At 40.9% G+C, this 18,084-nt stretch overlaps 2 protein-coding genes across 3 annotated transcripts; one reads left to right on the top strand and one right to left on the bottom strand.

The window, feature by feature from the left end:
* The first annotated feature begins 1,526 nt into the window (after nt 1–1,526).
* Nucleotides 1,527–5,478, top strand: LOC115785284 (enoyl-CoA delta isomerase 1, mitochondrial-like). 2 transcript variants are annotated; one of them, XM_030736834.1, is made up of 7 exons: nt 1,527–1,651; nt 2,340–2,465; nt 2,825–2,952; nt 3,142–3,288; nt 3,411–3,532; nt 3,844–4,022; nt 4,867–5,478. In XM_030736834.1, the coding sequence occupies exons 1-7, from the start codon at nt 1,609–1,611 to the stop codon at nt 5,031–5,033; spliced, it is 912 nt and encodes a 303-aa protein (XP_030592694.1). In that variant the 5' UTR covers nt 1,527–1,608; the 3' UTR covers nt 5,034–5,478. The 2 variants fall into 2 exon arrangements, with proteins under 2 accessions (XP_030592694.1, XP_030592695.1); XM_030736835.1 differs by lacking the exon at nt 1,527–1,651 and having other exon boundaries at nt 2,351–2,465; nt 2,733–2,952.
* Nucleotides 5,479–6,939: 1,461 nt separating this feature from the next.
* On the bottom strand, nt 6,940–13,670 carry LOC115784965 (deoxyribonuclease-1-like). Its single transcript, XM_030736376.1, has 8 exons — nt 13,512–13,670; nt 10,268–10,356; nt 10,068–10,148; nt 9,240–9,355; nt 8,968–9,080; nt 8,712–8,866; nt 8,539–8,632; nt 6,940–7,122 (listed from the first exon to the last, which is right to left on the bottom strand). Exons 1-8 carry the CDS (start codon nt 13,647–13,649, stop codon nt 7,057–7,059), a joined length of 852 nt encoding a protein of 283 aa, XP_030592236.1. The 5' UTR covers nt 13,650–13,670; the 3' UTR covers nt 6,940–7,056.
* Nucleotides 13,671–18,084: the final 4,414 nt, after the last annotated feature.

Here is an 18,084-nt window from a genome sequence, read left to right as displayed (position 1 = left end):
ATGAGTCATTCAAGCATAAAAAAGGTACCTAACTCAAGGGATGAATCAATGTTGTGTCGACACATAACAGACAACTTAGCAAAGAGCCCATTTTAAATTGTATCTTTAGGCATTTTGTTACTAGCAGCATGTCACAAAAATAATAAAAATGATTAGTTCCCATTTCTTTAGATGAATCTCTGAAAAATGCTAAAGATATAAAATTGTATTTTTGAACCAACAAGGACAATCCCCAAGAGCCATTAGCTGAAAACTTAGCATACCTCAGCATAGAGTGTTGTGTGTCCTTAAGAAAATTGAGGAAACTGGACAAATGGAGAACAAAAAAGGAGTGGCAGGCCTAAAAAAACTGCCTACAGCAGATAAACAGTATCTGAAAGTCATATCCTTAAGAAATAGAAAAAAAGCAAAGACCCGATGAAGGACCTGAGAGATGCATCTGGACCTTTAGCTGATCCATCTACTGTTCTCAGTGGAAGGGTGGCTGTCAAGAAGCCATTCTTAATAAAGGGAAACAGGGAGAAAAGGCTGAGGCCACATTACACAAGAACTGGAGTGAACATCAGTGACAGCAGGAGTGATGAGTGATGGATCCAAATCTGAAATTTTTCAATCAAATTCTCATTAATATGTACAGTGGTCAGGAGAGAGGTACAACAGTGAGTGTCTGCAGGCATCTGTAAAACACAGTGGAGGCCCTGTCATGGTTTGGAACTGCATTACAGCCTGTGGTGGTTGAGATCTTCTCATAACTGATGGAATTATGAACACAAAACAGTACAATCAAAGATTGATCCAACATGCAGTACCATCAGAAAGGGTCTAACGGGCAGAAGCTTCATTTTTCAGCTTGACAATGATCCCAAACACACCGTCAATGCAGTAAAAATCATACCTGTATAGAAAAAAAACACACAAGTGAACACCATCAGTTATGGATTGGCCTCCTCAAAGCCTGGACCTAAACTTCATTGAAACAGTGTGGGATCATCCTGACAGAGAACAGAACAAAAGGCAGAAACATCCAAAGAAGAGCTTTGAATGTCCTTCAAGAATCCTGGAGAACCTTTCCTGAAAACTACTTAAAGAAATTACAGAAAGCTGCCTCAGAGAGTTCAGACTGTGCTGAAGAATAAAGGAGGTCACAACTAATACTGACTTTCAAGCTCATTAGAATTGCAAAAGCTCTCTTTTTGCCTGGTATACTTTATTTCCATGTTTGTTTGCACATGTTTAACTCAGGAGCTGCAACTATTTCCAATTTTCCTGACAAAATTTAAAGAAATGAGGGGTGGCTTAAGACTTTTGTACAGAACTGTATATGTGAAAAGAAAAGAAAAGAAAAGAAAAGAAAAGAAAAGAAAAGAAAAGAAAAGAAAAGAAAAGAAAAGAAAAGAAAAGAAAAGAAAAGAAAAGAAAAGAAGACTGAGGAGGAGGAGATTCTCTGACAGGAGTATAAAGGACAAATAGGAAATTGCCAGCCGCTCAGTAGATGGCGCTATTGGATCATAACGCAACCAAAGTCAAAGCCCGGCATATAAAACCCCGTGAAGAAGAGCAGAAACGCGTCAAAGAAGAAGACGCGGCAGTAGTTCTTCAGCGACGAAAATGGCTTTGAGGGCAGGTTTGAGAAACAAGCGGGGTTTAACAGGTAAGTCTGGAGCATCTGCGGGGAGGCAGTTTAATTGTTTGCGGCTTTATTTCCTAAAAACAGCTGCTGAGTGTTGGCTGCAGAAACTGGAGCAGAGGTCATAGGACAAACCTCCTGAAGTGGCACCACCGCAGGTCACGTCAGCTGCGCCTCGGAGAGAAGCGATAATTTGCGCACCTACATCATATGCAGATATCACTGCCTTATGTGCACTTCAGCGATCTATACTCCAAAAGCCAAAAGGTTTTTAAAAGGCTTTTTGGGGCTAATTCACCTTTGTTGGGATAAATACATTTGTAATCGCTTTGTGTTTGTTTTTAATGCAATGTGTTTTATATTTCAGCGCTAAAATCATATAAAGTAGATTTTAAAAGTTCTGTATCAAAACAAGTCTCTTTTTTATTATAAAGTTCTACAAGATTTTTAACACATCTCTTTGATAGCTTTCATGTTCTCTAAAAACTAAAGGCGAGTGCAGCATATACACAGCTACAGGCATATTTATGTATTTCTAAGACTATTATAACCAAACTATTACCAACAAAGACAGTTTGAGTAAGAATATGGTGCAGTATGTTTGTAACTGGCCTTCACTTTCATTGTGTCTTTTGAATTTGCTGATTGGGGATCTTTTTCATGTGTATGTGCTGCTTTCATTGACACTGTGTGTCTTTGTGTTTCTGTGCAGTTCTTCTGTCCCAGCTGTCCTCCTGCAGCAATCATGGCACTGCTCGTGTGGCTCCTGTCTTTGTTGCTCAGGGGAGGAACAGCTCCACCTCACAGCAGGTCAAAGTAGATTTTGACCAGAGCACAGGTGAGCACTTTGTCAGTACTTCCTCAAAGCCCGACCACACATGCTTCTCCTGACTCCAACTCCATCGTCTTGGCCTACAAGACGGTGGAGCTTTTCTCATAGTGTCTCCTAGTTAAAATGTTAATCCACGTAAAGCAGCTAAACCAGTCAACCCATTAGATACACCCATACAAATCAATACTGCCTCACCCCACTGAGTTCATTAGTTGGATGCAAAGTGCAGCAGGTTGGTAAATGCTTGGGGTGTTTGTCTTTTCTCTCTCTGAGGCCTGAGGCTAATCATCAGGAAACACAAAGCAAGCCAAATCTCCATCAAAGTCTTACTGATGTAGCGATGACTGCAGTGTCTGTCTCTGCAGGCGTGGCAGTGATGCGCATGCAGAGTCCTCCAGTCAACAGCCTTAATTTAGAGCTTCTCACCGATATCTGCATCGCTCTGGAGAAGCTGGAGATGGATAAGAGCTGCAGAGGCCTCATCATCACCTCAGTACGGTGAAACTTCCCTGGTTAAAGCAGCATTGTGCAGAAGGAGTTACATTTGTGTTACAGTGTAGTTAATCAGTGTGATTTGCACTCTGACAGCTGGAGTGTGTTTGAAGTTTGTGAACATGGTGTTGTACAGTATATTGACAGTGTATCCAGAGTGTGTTGCTGTGCTGTTTTTGTCTTAATCCAGAACCAGCCCAAGGTTTTCTCAGCCGGGCTGGACATCTTGGAGATGTATGGGAAGAGTCCGGAGCACTGCGGGGAGTTCTGGAAAGCTGTACAAGAGATGTGGCTGAAATTCTATGGCTCTAACCTGGTCACTATAGCAGCAATCAATGTAGGTGTAGCGCAACCCCACGGCCTACCCCCACACTGACCGTACCTCACACGGGGACAGACCGGTGCAGTTTGGGGGGAACACACTGAAATAAGTCCCTCTCATTGCTCTTCTTCCCCCAGGGTTCCAGTCCTGCAGGAGGCTGTCTGATGGCTATGACGTGTGATTATAGAATAATGGCAGATAACCCTCGTTACAGCATCGGGCTCAATGAGACACAGCTCGGCATTGTAGCACCTTTTTGATAAGAAATTAGGACCGACGCTTTTTAAAAGTGAATACTGTGAAAAGGTTGCAATGATTAGCAAATAATTGAAAGCTTGGATTTTACTGTAGTACACAGACAACACATGAAATACACGCGTGGTAAATGCGTGCTCATTTTGAGATTGGTGAAAGTGGCATGTGAGGAAGCAAGAGTGGCAAAGGTGTGTGATACTAAAAAAAAAAAACACCTGGTGAGGCGTCTGACAACCAGTTAATTAGTAACATGACCGGATACAGAGAGCTTTCCAGAGAAGCTGTTTTGGAGTTGTAAAACGATTCCTCCTGCAGGTTTAAGGACACTTTGATGAACACAGTGGGCCATCGGACCACAGAGATGGCCCTAGAGTTGGGGCTGCTCTACAGCCCTGCAGAGGCCCTGAAGATAGGAATGGTGGACCAGCTGGTGCCTGAAGACCAGGTCCTCACTACAGCCACAGAGGCCATGACTAAGTGGTTGGCCATCCCAGGTATACTGCATAACTGTCCTGTCTAGTTCTAGTTGTCATCTTTACCTTGTTCTATGGTTGGATACTGTTTTCATGTGTATGTCAGGTTAATACTAATGTGCAGGTGGTATTTCTAAGAAGGGTAGAAAAAAATGATAGAATTTAACATTAAGTTTTTTAAAATGAGCATTTGTCATTTGCTCAGTGTTGTTGTTCTGTCAGTGCACATTTATTTTAAGGTGACCAAAAGCTAGGAAGCTGTAACCTCATACCTCAGAAGCGTTCATCTATGAGTGCATGAGCAGCTACACCGTGGTATCTAGTAGATTCTAGCACTTGGTAAAAGGATGTAGATGAGGGATGTGACTGAGAGCACATGCAGTCATCCCGCCTGCAGTAACTGGTTCACATGAGTGAAAGAAAATGAACATCTGAATGTGAAACAGTATGAAGTCATAACATTTCATCAGGATATTTTTGTTTTTTGAATAGTTCTCCCACCTCTGCAGTTTAACAGGTACTGTTAGTGTTAGAAATCCTAACTTGGAGCAGAATGGAAGCTTTAAGTTGACAAATCATCCATGTTAGAGACTCCAGAGGCACAGCCCTGAAATGTCACTTTCCCACATTTAAAAATATATATATATATTGTGTTACACAAATATGTCAACACTATTGTTTAATTCCAAAGGTCTAAAATGTCAACAAAATCTGCCACTGACTGCAATTAAGTGCTTGTTAATTGTCCTTACTTGCAGCGGCTCTGTAATCACCTCTGAGTATTTCTACAATAACTAATAACGTGTATCATATTGCACAGTGAATGTAAAGAAGCTCCTTACATGTTCATTTATTCAATCTGCAGACCACGCCAGACAAATCACAAAGTCCATGATAAGGAAGCCGACCATCGACAAGCTGATGTCCAACAGAGAGGACGATGTCAAGAACTTTGTCAAGTTCATCAGCAAAGACTCTATTCAGAAGTCGCTGGGAGTGTATCTGGAGATGCTTAAAAAGAGAAAGGCTTAGAGGGAAACGCTAACACACGCACACATTACAGGAGCTTTGTGGCACTAGTTTAACCAGAACACAGGATGATCTGACATTAACCATTGAGCAAGCTCCACTTTCAGGAAACAAACACCTAGCATTTACACCCTAAGATTTAAAAAAAATAATAAAATCAAAAATAAATCAGTGAAAAGTTACAAAATAGCTGTACACTCGGGCAGCCTGCGGAGCTACGTCTGTCACACAGCATTACCTACAGTATGGTTACCTGAGCAAACAGCTAATTGTTGCCACAGAAAGGTCTCCATCACTAAAGTGCCTGTCCCTGCACTCTAAAAAGCCAACGGTGGCAAAGCCTTTGTCGTCTCTGTGACAAATTTATGTATCTTTTCAAAGTGTTCTGTTTTTGACTGTGAACGATCTGCATAAATGAGTGGATTAAACTGTGTGATTTAATGCGTCATTAACCTGGTTCTCATTCGTCATTTTAGTTCAGGTTTTTTCTTACTTGCTTTCAAATGACAGTTGACGTCAAAACGACATAAAACCCTTCAAAACGCTCTTTGCTATGAGAATTAAAAACCTTGCTTTCATAATAAGAAGCGTTCCTCATTCTTTGTCAGCATTTGCACACGTTTTGGAAAATCAATACACAACAAAAATAAAGGTTACACTCAAGCATCACAGTATAACGGATACCAGTCGAGTGTCTCCACTCTCTGTCATGTCTGTGACAGGAGGGGCATCTGCTCCTATATTCCTTTAATATTTTAAACTGTATTTACACATTTGGTAGTTTTATTCTCAAATGTGTTAGCACTGTTTCACTGTGTGAGGCATCCACTAAGTCTACAGGTATAAGTCACGTGATTATTAGAAAAAGATGTTTATGGAGTGCAACAGAGTTAAAGTAATTTTTTAACATTGAGCTGCTCAGTTACAGATCTGTGGGGTTTTTTTTTTTTCCCCAGTGGGTCCACAGTATTGTAAGACTGTTAATTTCAGAGAAGGCCAAGCAGTTCTTCAGTTTGACTTAGCAAGAAGGAAATGCTTGTGATTTCAGCTCAGAGTCGCTGTGGTATTATGAGCATCTGGACCTCCAAGAGCTCTCGTGAACTGGGTCTGTGCAACAGGAAACCTCACAGTGATTTGGATCAGGGAATAGCAGCAAAACGGGCAGATGCAAGGGTGGAATTTTGACCTCATTTATCTGACACTCATTAATTGCTTTTTTTATACAGTGTGACGGTTGTGTAGTAATTTTGTGTGTTTGTGTGCGCACACGTGCACGTTTGGGTGTCTCAGATAAGCAGGAGATGATCACTGGCTGTCACGTTTCAATTAAGATAACTACATGTAGTTTCTGATGTTTTACCAAAACACATTTACTGCAAACTGTGTCAGAGGACAATGTGTCTTACTGGCTAATGGATGCATGATTTACAACTTCATACGGCTACTGTGGGTGCAGTTTTGGATTTGGCTGATTCATTTTGCTGTATTTTTGCAGGTTAATGTTTTGGGAAATGCATCTTCATGTTTAGAAAATCAAAAATGTGAAAAGATATTTGAGCAGACGAGGAAAAAACAAAATAAAAATCTTGCTTTCAGATCCAGCTACAGCACAGCATCACACTGACTCTGCTGCTCTGGTCATCACATCCAAATAGCTTCAGCTGCTATTCCAAGTGTTGAAGCTACAGTCGCTGAACTTTCATTAGCGATGCTCAAAACATAAAAAAGGAAAAACTGTGTAAGCAACATTACCCTACTGTATAATATTAATCAGAAGAATGATTTCCACATTAAAAAGGCTCTTAGTAAATGTGTTTCACACAAAGATCCTCTACTACAATCAAACAAACTGAGCTATTTTTTTAAATCCCAGTTCCAAGATGCAGGCTTGCCGCGACATTTTTAGCAGCTTTATTGTGTGTTTGCATTTCATGAAGCCATGGTTGACAGTAGTCCTCCAACTGAATGATCCTTACGCTGACTGCAGATTGAGCGTGATGTGTGGAAAGCTTGTGGAAGTCACGATTCAAGCAGCAGGAGGCTGACCAATCAGCTTCACCTCCACAGGGAAGTGGTCACTTACAGCCAGCGCCTGACAGAGGGAGAGAGAAAGAAATCATTCTTTCAGTGGCTCGCAGTTTGCTGCCACAGATGGATTCAGCTTCTACAGAAATTTTATTTTATTTTTTTCTTGTGCACTGTTTTATTATGTGCTGAAAAACTCAGTGTGTCTGGTAGCAGCATCACAGCAGTAGACACTGTACTAGTGCTTTTGTTTGTTACAGCAGCTACAAATCTCTTTTCAATTTCAATTTATTTATTTGGGACAATGCACATTAATAAAACAATCAATATTTCGTACAGATTGTAAATGAGCCAGATTACAGCATATTTGCTAATTTGCATCTGTAGTCCCTAGACAGAAGGACAAACAATCATTTCATCAGTGTCTCTGTGGTCCTTACTACAGCCATTTTTACCAAGTTGTTTTCAGTGGTCTTCCAGGCCAGACAGCTACCAACTGATTACTTAACTTGCCATTAAATGATGAAGGATCAGACCTGGCTGTGTAATTGCTAATCAGTCAGTTGTACAAATACTTTGGAGCCAGAAGTGAAAATGGAAGGATTATGTTAAAAAAAAAAAAAAAGCGTAAAATTACGACCACTGACTGGTGAAGTGAATACCACTGATTACCTCTTCATCACAGCACCTGTCAGTGGGTGGAATTTAACATTTTGTCCTTAAAGTTGATGTTAGAAGCAGAAAAAATTGGGATTTGAGCAAGTTTGATGAGGGCCAAATTGTGGTGGCTTGACGACAGGGTCAGAGCATCTCCAAAACTGCAGCTATTTGCAGTATCTATCAAAAGTGGTCCAAGGAAGGAACAGTGGTGAACCAGTGACAGGGTCATGGGCGGCAAGGCTCATTGATCCACGTGGGAAGTGAAGGTTGATCATGTGGTCTGATCCAACAGACAAGCTACTGCAGCTCAACTTGCTGAAAAAGTTCATGCTGGTTCTGACAGACAAGTGTCACAAAACACAGTGCAGCACAGCACAGTGTGTTGTGTATGTGGCTGCATAGCTGCAAGACCATGGTGTCCATGGCCACGGCTGTGGCCTCTTTCAGCAGGATAATGCTCCCTGCCACAAAGCAAAAATGGTTCAGGAATGGTTTGAGGAGCACAACGAGTTTGAGGTGTTGTCTTGGCCTCCAAATTCCTCAGATCTCTGTCCAATTGAGTATTTGTGGGATGTGCTGGACAAACAGGTCAGAACCATGAGAGACCCCACCTCACAGCTTACAGCACTTTAAGGATCTGTTGATAACACCTTCAGGGGTCTCATGGAGTCCATGTCGTTTTGGCAGGTTGTGAACATGGTGTTGTGTGTTTATGGCCTCAGTTGCATTGAATACAACCTAATGTTGACTTTTTATAAAGCAGGGTGTCCTTTTCAGTTTAAATTAATTCTATTCAAGAGAAGGATTAAAATTCAGCTGTTACCAGATCCTGCTTGAGATTCAGCTCTGTCATGTAGTTGTACACCTCAGCGCTGCCTTTCACCACTCCATTCATCATGTCAGTGGTAACCACAATCCTGCAAATACAGAAAGATGAGTGGAATTTAGAGTCTGTGTGCACATGTTCAAATGCCCTCCCTCACAGTCTGTGTGTACCTGTCATAAGGGCAGTTAGTGTGTGTCACTGTGGTGTCGGCCTCATCGGTGATCAGCCAGTGGAAACTCTTGTCAGTGAAGATGCGGATCTGCTGCCAGTCAGACCCGGATACATAATTACAACCTGCATTGAAGTCACCTAGCAGCACAATGTCCTGCAGGGGAGAGTCGTGTGATGTTTTTAACCTCAACTGTGTGTTTTTTTTTTTACACAAATCCACCAAATTGCAAACTTTTACTTGTAGGGTGTATTTACATTGGTTTTCCAGCGATTGCGGACATCGGCCACCACATCATAGAGAGCATTTAGTTCCTGCACAGCGAAGTCTGGAGAAGTGTGCTGGGGGATCAGAGTGAAGCTCTTCACAGCTAGGAGGGAGAGGAGGGAATAAAGGAGAGTGTCGCTGACTGCCAGGATAACCCTGCACTGCACAGCTGACATAAATCCTAATCCTGGTGACTAAACCAGGACCGTATCCTATACAACTGTTTAAGGAAATCCACATCATCAGCAGTACCAAAGCATACCACTATATTTGGAGGAGAACATGACAATGAATGGCTCCCTGTTAAAGCTGTCTTCCCCAGATTCCTCAGGGCCATCCTCATAGGTGTAGTTTTTTGCCACAGACACTGTGTCCTCTCTGTGGAGAACATATACCACATCACCACCTGTTCCTTTGCAGTCAGTGAGTACTTTCTATTTCTAAATACATCAAGTTGTGTCTCGGAACAAATTTAATTTTAAGAAATTAGTTCTTCTGAATTGTAAATGAAAAATATAATGTGTGTATGTATATATATATATATGTGTATTTTATGCCAGAAAATGCCTCCTGTAAAATGAGTAATTTGTTATTTTGCCTAATTTAATGATGAAACACAATGGCTGCTGAATCATAATGATCAAGTGGGGAAAAGAGTCCATTGTGGAAAAAGCATTTATATATAATTGATATATAATTACCTAAAAATTAAAAATAATGCTTCATGTGCCTCCCAGAGCAGAAATATGTGCAGGAGGATGTTCAAACTGATCAAACATTTATTCAGTTCTTTAGTGAAACAGCTGGGTTGAAAATATATATATTTTTTTTTTATTAAGTTGTTTTGGATGGTTGTTTGTGGTATGTGGGTTTCTTCAACCCTCGAAGTCTCTGACTCTGGGCAATCTGAATGGATCATTTTTGTTTTTAGGAACCATTTGTAGAAATTGTTGATTAAAGAACTTGCTAATAGGATCTTTAAAATTAAAATGCTTGAATCACTCCAAATAACCATTTTTGGTTGCAGGTGGCACTTTTATTTTTCTGGGTGTAGGGTAGAGATTTAGACTTGTTTTCCTTCTTGGTGTACCTGTAAAGGAAGAGATATCTCTCCTTGTAGGTGCTCTGACCAAGGGGCTCGCTGACGATGTATTTAAACTGAGGAGAATCTCTGCGGAAAACATAGTTTATATACTTCAAACCAAACTTGTATGAAATGTTTCCATATTTTTGCATTCCATGCTTAATGTTACTCTCTATGTTCTGTGTTAGGCGTGTAGTCAGTCTCACTTGTTGACATGCTCCATGAGTTTTTTGGTTGCTGAGAGATCACTGTCCCTGACCTCCTGGATCAGAATGATGTCATAGCGGTGGACAATCTGCAAAATAAATATAAATGCCATCAACAAACCCTGCAGTGACTGCTAAAGAACCCAAACTGTTGCCTTTGGATTGGAACAAATTTGTGTTTTAAATATTCAGCATTCACATTGCATTTTCTGCAGGAACAATTACATATACAGGAGGCACTGCTTGCTGATCCAGCTGTTCACGCACAGCCATGCGATCATGTAGACCACCCAGGACTGTGAGGAGATGTCCAGTGTTGTATGGCTCCAGGCTAGCATGACGGTGGAGGACACCCCCCCCCCCCCCCCCCCCCCCCCCCTCCCAGTTACCAATGGCTGCATTGGGTGACATTGCCAGCCTGCTGGCCAGGGACTCCCACATGATGCGTGAGAAGGGCGTCCCTGCCACCTGCATGTGGTCATGTGTTCAATTCTGGGAAAGGGGGAGTGCACTTTGGACATTGTACTGTAAGTGTGTACTTGCAGTGTGGCATACTGTGTGTCAGATGTTGTACAGCATGGAACAGTGAATGTCCTGATGATGCTACCACATGGAATCTGCTCAGATTGGGTTTTACCCTTTGTCCTGCTTCCCTCATTATCATCCCGTGGACAAGAACATGGGTTGTTTTCTCAGTGGTCCTCGTCCTCTTCCTCCTCTGCCTCTCTGTATATGTCTGCCCATTGTAGATGCACACGTGCCACAGACACACTAAACTGACTTTTATCCTGCCCAGTGGGTTTGCTCACATCATTGGACAAATGTGTGTTCAATTTTGAGTTGCTGTGTGTAACAGCTGACGGAGGTGTTGGAGTTGTGTTCGCATTCTGCTGCCAGTGCTTCAGGTTTAGCAACACACGTGTGAAGTGTGTTTAGTGACTGAGAATGTGTCTGCTGTTTCAGAAAAAAAGAGTAATTGAGTTGCATCTAAATGCCAGAACTGTGCTCATGTTTTGGCCAGAAGAGAGCGTGATTTGAGAAGTTCATTTAGGCCACTGTGGATTTGATTTAGGGAACGGGGTTTAGTGTTTTAGCGATTGCAAAATACTGTAAATTATTAGATGTGGTGTGTAACAGATGTTCTTTGTGAATAGATTTATTACTTGCTGTGTGTGTGTGTGATCTGCCCACAGTGTTTGGTTTTGCACACAGGTAACTGCTTTTTGCAGTGATGCTTTGATTTTGACAAGAAAGTCTGGGGTTTGGGGAAATTTGTGTATATGGTTTTAGGAAAATGGGTGGTGGACTCGGAAAATGTGTAAAAGCAATTCAGAAATACTGTAACTGGATTGTGAAAGAAAATGGAAAATAATGTATAATGTTAAGGGGGGGTCACCTGGATAATATAATGCTATATCTACCCTAGTAAGAAGTTGAGGAACCACTGTATGTGTGTTTGTTTTTTAACCTTTATTTTCCATCATCTGCTTATCCTATTCAGGGTTGCAGGAGCCTGTCCCAGCTGTCATGGAGACACATCACCAGCCTGTCACAGGGCCAACACAGACAACCATTCACACCTGTGGGCAATTTAGTATCACCAATTAACCTAACCTCAGTAACTGCATGTCTTTGGACTGTGGGAGGAAACTGGAGTACCTGTAGAAAACCCACACAAACATGAGGAGAACATGCAAACTTGGCCCGGGCCAAGGTGGATTCAAACCCAGACCCTCTAGCTGTGAGGAAACAGTGCTAACCACCACACCATCATGCTGCCCACTTACAGTATCTGTTTGAGAACCAGTTCTTATTTACAATCATGACCTTCACAGGTTTCAGTGAGAAAGAAGTCATCTGGGTGAGTTTTTTATTTTGGGAAGTTCTTCTTATATTTCGTAGTTGCCTCTATATGAAGTGTTTAGGGAATATTGGAATTGCAGCTGCCAGGAGCAGGGGTAAAACAGTCACTGAATGAGTACAGACCTACAGTAGTAGATGTGTGGCTCAAACACGACCTGAATGACTGTACAACAGCTTCCATCTTTATAGAGACTATACAAACACCACCATTAAATGCATGGGCTTGTCTGAAATTTGAACGCATGAACTCTCACACCCAAAGCAAGAATCACACCCCTACAGTAGACCAACGAGCCAAAAGTGGAGTCGCTATGATAATGCTAACAGCTGACTGTGGAACATGTAGCAGTGAAGAAATTTTACAAGTGGATTTGTTGCACAGGTGGCATCCTATCAGGGTATCACACTGGAATTCCCTGAGATCCTGAGAGCGACCCATTTTTTCACAAAGAGTTTGTAGAAGCAGTCTGCATGCCTAGGTGCTGGGTTTTATAAACCTGTGGCCTTGGAAGTGATTGGAACACCTGTGAATGTAAAGGCTGAATTATTTGCAGCAGCTGCTCCTTCGAGGGGCAGTGCTGTTTACCCACTGTCAGAGGCTGTAAGAAGATCATCTGAAACCTTCACTAATGCTGTTTCTGTACTGTGATGAAAGCTGACTGAAACTCTTCAAACAAACCGTTCCTCTGCAGATGATCAGTTTCAAGGATTTTTTTTTAGAGGAAAGAAGGTCAAAGATTGGCCTATAATTAACTCAGACAGTTGGGTCAAGTGATGACTTTTTAAGTAATGGTTTAATTACTGCCACCTTAAAAGCCTGTGGTACACAGCCAATAGACATGTTGATGGTTTGGAGGAAGTAACTATTGAAGTTAACTCCAAAATGAAACTGGAGAGAGTTTTTAAACAAATACCAGCAGTGCTGAAAGCAGCTGATTGTTGAGATGGTCATGAATACGTTTTTCCTCTGATGGTTAAAATTTTTTGTGAAGAAATTCACGAAATCACTAGAAAAAGCATTTCCTGCAGAAAATGCAGACTGGAGCTGAAATGCCGAAAAATGCTTAAAATACCTAAACCATAATTTGCTGAGCAAACAGGGTTGAAAAAGAAAAAAAAAAACTGAACAGTAAAAAAGCTGAAACTGTCAAGAAAGTTTTTAAATTACATTTTATTTGCTGAAATTGGTGTTTAAAATATAGAGAAACAGCCAAACTTGGAGCTGAAGTGCATCAAAATGAAGAAGTGAAATAAACGCAGAAGGAGGGAACTTTTCACTTCCAGTTACACCAATATCTTTAAATGTGCGTGTGATTGTACATTTGCACACAAATAAACAGAATAAGATTTAAAAAAAAAAAAGACACAAAATGTTCCAAACCGTGCTGATGATATTCATCAGAGTGGTGTTGGAGACTTTGGTGTCCCCAAAGGATCTGATGTTGAAGGCTCCCAGCAGCAGTGAGGTGGAAAGATGCAGCAAGGTCAAAAAAAGCCCCAAAGTGCTCACCAACTGCATCCTACACCAAAGAGACTAGATGTTAAAAACTTATGACTTATCAAATGAAACACTGACATTTACAAATGATTTGGAATTTAAGTAAATCTTCTTTCATGTACATATGCAAATGGCTCACTACATATATCAGTCCTGAACCTGTGTATAAAAAATGATTTGCAAGCCAAACAAAGCCTGTTCCTTTCCTGTAAGTTTTAACAGTTTTAAGTTCATGACAAACTTCACTGTACAATGTATACTGTAAATAATATAATGTACAAGTTCAGGTTTTTGACTGAGAAGTGACCGAGAGGATGCCGGTTCAAATCCTCAGACAGACTGAAATCATCTGTCAAAGCTTCAGCGAACCCTCGGACTGGTATGGAAAACTGAGGCGGGGACGGTGAAGTTCCACCGCCTGTTCCCGCTCTCGTTGAGCGAGGTCCTCGGTTTGGAACTTGCGGTCACTACATTATTTTTTAAATGCAACTTTTAAAAGCAATAAAATGACTAATAGAAATACTGTTGATTGTGATCAGGATCCTTGAGTCAACAGTGGTTCTGTGCAGTTACGATGCAGTTATCAGTCACAGGACTCTTACTTTAGCCTGTGGGAGTGAGAGACAGAACAGCTGCTCCTCTGGCACTTTATCTAACATGCTCTGTAGCGTGCTGCTTTTTGCAGCATGTTACAAGGCTGGGTAAAATATTATAGTATACACTCTGTTACCCTGGTTGCACAGCCCTGGAGCTGGTGTGGAAGGACAAAGGCTGTCAAATCTGGAAGCTGAGAGCTGTATTCATAGTGTGATGTTTGCATCTGCTGTTGAGCTGTTGGAGCTGCAAGAGTGTGTGCACATATCACTCTGTGTGTGTGTGTGTGTGTGTGTGTGCTACTTTTATCCTGGATAAAAGTAGCAATAAATTTCCAACATGTTATAATGCTTTTTAAATCATCTGTATCTTCAATACTGACCCCTCCGAACCTGGACCCAGCTGACACCCGTATTGGTCAAACCTGTTTTTCCATGAAAAAGTGAAAAACCAATAGTGATATGTGTGCCTTATTCCAGAAGGATAAGGTTTCTGTTCCTAATGTAATCTCATATTGGAATAATTTTGCTTCAGGCTTAAAAAAAATATTTGTACATTTATTTCCCAAAATATTCTTGATAACTTTACCCTTTCTTATACAGATATATTGTTTGGATTCTTCTTTTATCCCTCTAATCAGTCAGACCAATTCTATATTATTAACCTAATTTTATTACTTGTAAAATATCATATTCATAAATCTAAATTCTCAAAATGCAATCCTTCCTTCTTAATTTTTAAAGAGGAATTCAAACATTATATAGCAACTCTCCAATATTCCAAAAATAAGAAAGCCATAAGAACATTTGATCTATGTTTCCAATTTAACGTTTTTGTGATTTTAATTTTTTTACTCAATCTACATAGTCTATTCAGCCCCCTGGCATTGTGTTATATATCTAAAATTGTGTTTTTGTGTACCTTCAATGTTTAAAGTCAATAAAGATTGGGGTATTAAAAAAAAAAAAAAAAAAACAGAATGCAGGAAAATCACCACAAGGTAGGTGGTCAACAAAATGAGAACTTAGGGATATGTTAGTATTTTGGCATCTAAGTATGTCAGTATGTCAGGACTATGGCTCCCTTTTGATACCGACCAGCCAAGCTTTACTTACTGAAGTAAAGCTTTCTTCGCTGCAATTTGACAAATAAATGGCAAATTGAGAAAATTAGCAGTTAGCTGCCGTTAGCAGCTAACTGCTGCTAACGGCAAGGTACAGACTTTGTGACATTAAGCTGGGTTCACTGCCATAGATTCTCGTTCCTTCATTTTCATTTTTAGCTTGAAATGAAATGATTTTTAGGCATCTTTTAATCTGTTCAATCACATTCTTTGCTCAAATTAAAGCAGCCAACAAAGCACAGACTGATACTGTATAGAGCAGGGTCGGGCGATTACATTTCCCAAGGGGCCACAATTAGAGCCTAGTTGTAAATGAGTTCAGCTTATTGATGCCCACTACAACAGTCCCAGTTTCTCATGTGGCCCCTTGGGAAAAATAATTGCCCAACCCTGCTCTATAGTCACCATGACATCGCCAGCTGGTTTGTGAAGGCTCATCAACAGCATTTTAGCACCCTGATATCGAGCCCGAAGCAATCACATTGAGACAAAAGGGAGGAGTTTTAAGTTATCCTTTAACACTTGCAAGCCTTGTTGACAGTCTGCATCTATAGACCTTATGGATGCATCCGCACACACAAAAACGTGCTAATTAGCGCTAAGCAACATGGAAATAATATACTGTTGCTTGTTTGTATTTTGAGTTGTCAGATTTAAAATGCCCTAAAAGGTACCAACAGCAAAAACACAGAGGTCAACTTCAGCAGCTCAAAGGAGCTTCAGCCACCTTTATCTGCACACCTGTCAGTTGAAACCATTAGGCACATAATTGGTTTTTGGTAATTATTAAATTAAATCACCTTCACACTCAACTACCATATATGGTTCCTTGCTGAAAGCTCTACACCGGCACTATGTCTTCAGTGATTGGGATCTTGTTGCAGCTGATGGATTATTCTTCAACCACAAAATAAACTGCACCAATCACTGACTGTTTATTTTGTTGTACATTTTCTTTCTTTCTTTGTTTTCTTAAATCGTTTCCCTCTATGTTTGAGGCTGTTTGGTTATCTTTTTTTTTTTCCTGGCTTATCTGCCTGTTGACAGCTTTGTTTTTCCTTCAGATGTTTGAGGGGGTGTTTTTAAATAAAGTTGTTTAGAGAGGCCTGATACTGCTGTGTGCAGAGGTTAATGGAAGTGTTGTTTGGGGGGGACTAAGTCACAGAACATGAGGGAGACTGCAGACACACGCACACATTACCCCCTTGATGACTTTCTCTTGGTTTTCTGGGGTTGTTGCTAATGGTTTGTCCCATCCTCTGCAACACAAGCTGCAACTTCTTTCCCATTTGTTTTTTCTTGATTGAATCTGTCGCCCCCACGTGGTTGGGAGCAGTAACTGCGCTGTGCTTGGTAGGGAGTTGCAGACACTTAGAGCCCCACTGGTTTGAGGATTGTGTTAGGGTTTAATCCCGGGATCCGGGATTCCCGGGAAATGCGATCAGAACCATTTCCCGTTTCCCGGGAAACGTTAGACGGGAAACCGGGAAAAAAGTCGCACGCGTCGATTTGACTTTCAGAAAGAAAAGAAAGCTTCAGAATGTTAAATTTAAGGAAATATTGAGAGAAGGGTTCGTTTAATGCGAAAAGCATTACTCTTCATTTCAGGCACGTTCAGCCTCCGTTTAAGGCTTCAGCCTTCATCTCAAGCGTTTTAATAGAGGTATTACACAGTTGTGCTTTTTTCCTCTTTAATTTGTTGAAATCGTAGGCAATGTGTTTACCCTAAGGTATTTTGTATTATATAATTTTATATTATTATATATTGTTATATTGCATTATATAGCCTTAAAATATGCCTGCCCTGAACAATAAAGAAATATCTGTTTAACTTCGAGTGTTTCTTTTCCTCGTTTGCAGCCGCTTACTAACAATCATGAATTAGGATACGGGCCTAATGTGTGAAGAAATTATCATGAAATAGATTGCTTTAACATATTTCGCTTTTAAAATGGAGTTGAGTAAAATGTATATTTTTTAGGCTATAAGGATTGGCCAGTTTTTCAAAAGACGATTCACAGCGAACCTACTTTAACCCTCAGACATGGTGTTATAAATTTGTTGTTGCCAGAATGGCAATGACCAAGTCGTGGTGCATTACTCAAGGCCCTGTGTTATGCCATATTATAGTGTAGTACGGTAGTTAACTTTTCAATGACTATTACAGCGTTCCACTGGTGGAGATATAGCGCAACAGATGTCGCCACGACAGCGTGGCTGAGCCATTATCAATGCTGTGGAGATGAACCGTATTGTTTTGCACTAGCAGTTGTAAAATAGCTTGGTATAATTCCATGTACAATGGAGGAATATTCGAACTATATTTGTTAAGGGAGTGTTGAGGAACGATACAACACCGCATAGCTCGAGCACTCCAATGTCGAGATGTAGGTTTTATTGCGTTAGCCCCTTAACTGGCAAGGGCCCGGTGACGGGCCGTTTGTAGTCTCTTTTATATGGCAGGCTAGACCCTCCCATTTTTATTGACACGTCATTCGGCCAATCATGTAACTGGCTGCACCAAATCACCTGACAAAGCTACGTGACGCCCTCTGAGTATTATTGGCTCTGGGAAACCCATTTCTTAACATTATTGGCCGAATGAGGTGTCAGTCAAAATGGGCGGGTCTAGCCTGCCATATAAATGCACTTCATTCGGCCCGCGGACCAGACGCAGCCGATTAATAGGCTATGAAATGGGTTGTTCAGAGCCAATAATAACCAGAGGGTGTTATGTAG

This window comes from Archocentrus centrarchus, chromosome 8, assembly GCF_007364275.1.
Source record: "Archocentrus centrarchus isolate MPI-CPG fArcCen1 chromosome 8, fArcCen1, whole genome shotgun sequence".
Taxonomy (NCBI): Eukaryota; Metazoa; Chordata; class Actinopteri; order Cichliformes; family Cichlidae; genus Archocentrus; species Archocentrus centrarchus.
The sequence above is the reverse complement of the archived record's forward strand: the minus strand, read 5'-3'. Positions and strand labels throughout refer to the sequence as shown.

Bases quoted from the DNA above. Each gene is read 5' to 3' on its own strand.
- LOC115784965 (XM_030736376.1), bottom strand. From the start codon at position 13,649: ATGCAGTTGGTGAGCACTTTGGGGCTTTTTTTGACCTTGCTGCATCTT. The intron at 9,081-9,239 runs GTATGCTTTGGT...TCTCCCTCCTAG, and splicing joins GTTCTCCTCCAAATATAGTG to CTGTGAAGAGCTTCACTCTG. The intron at 8,633-8,711 runs GTACACACAGAC...CTGTATTTGCAG, and splicing joins ACTAACTGCCCTTATGACAG to GATTGTGGTTACCACTGACA.
- LOC115785284 (XM_030736834.1), top strand. From the start codon at position 1,609: ATGGCTTTGAGGGCAGGTTTGAGAAACAAGCGGGGTTTAACAG. The intron at 1,652-2,339 runs GTAAGTCTGGAG...GTTTCTGTGCAG, and splicing joins AAACAAGCGGGGTTTAACAG to TTCTTCTGTCCCAGCTGTCC. The intron at 2,466-2,824 runs GTGAGCACTTTG...CTGTCTCTGCAG, and splicing joins AGATTTTGACCAGAGCACAG to GCGTGGCAGTGATGCGCATG.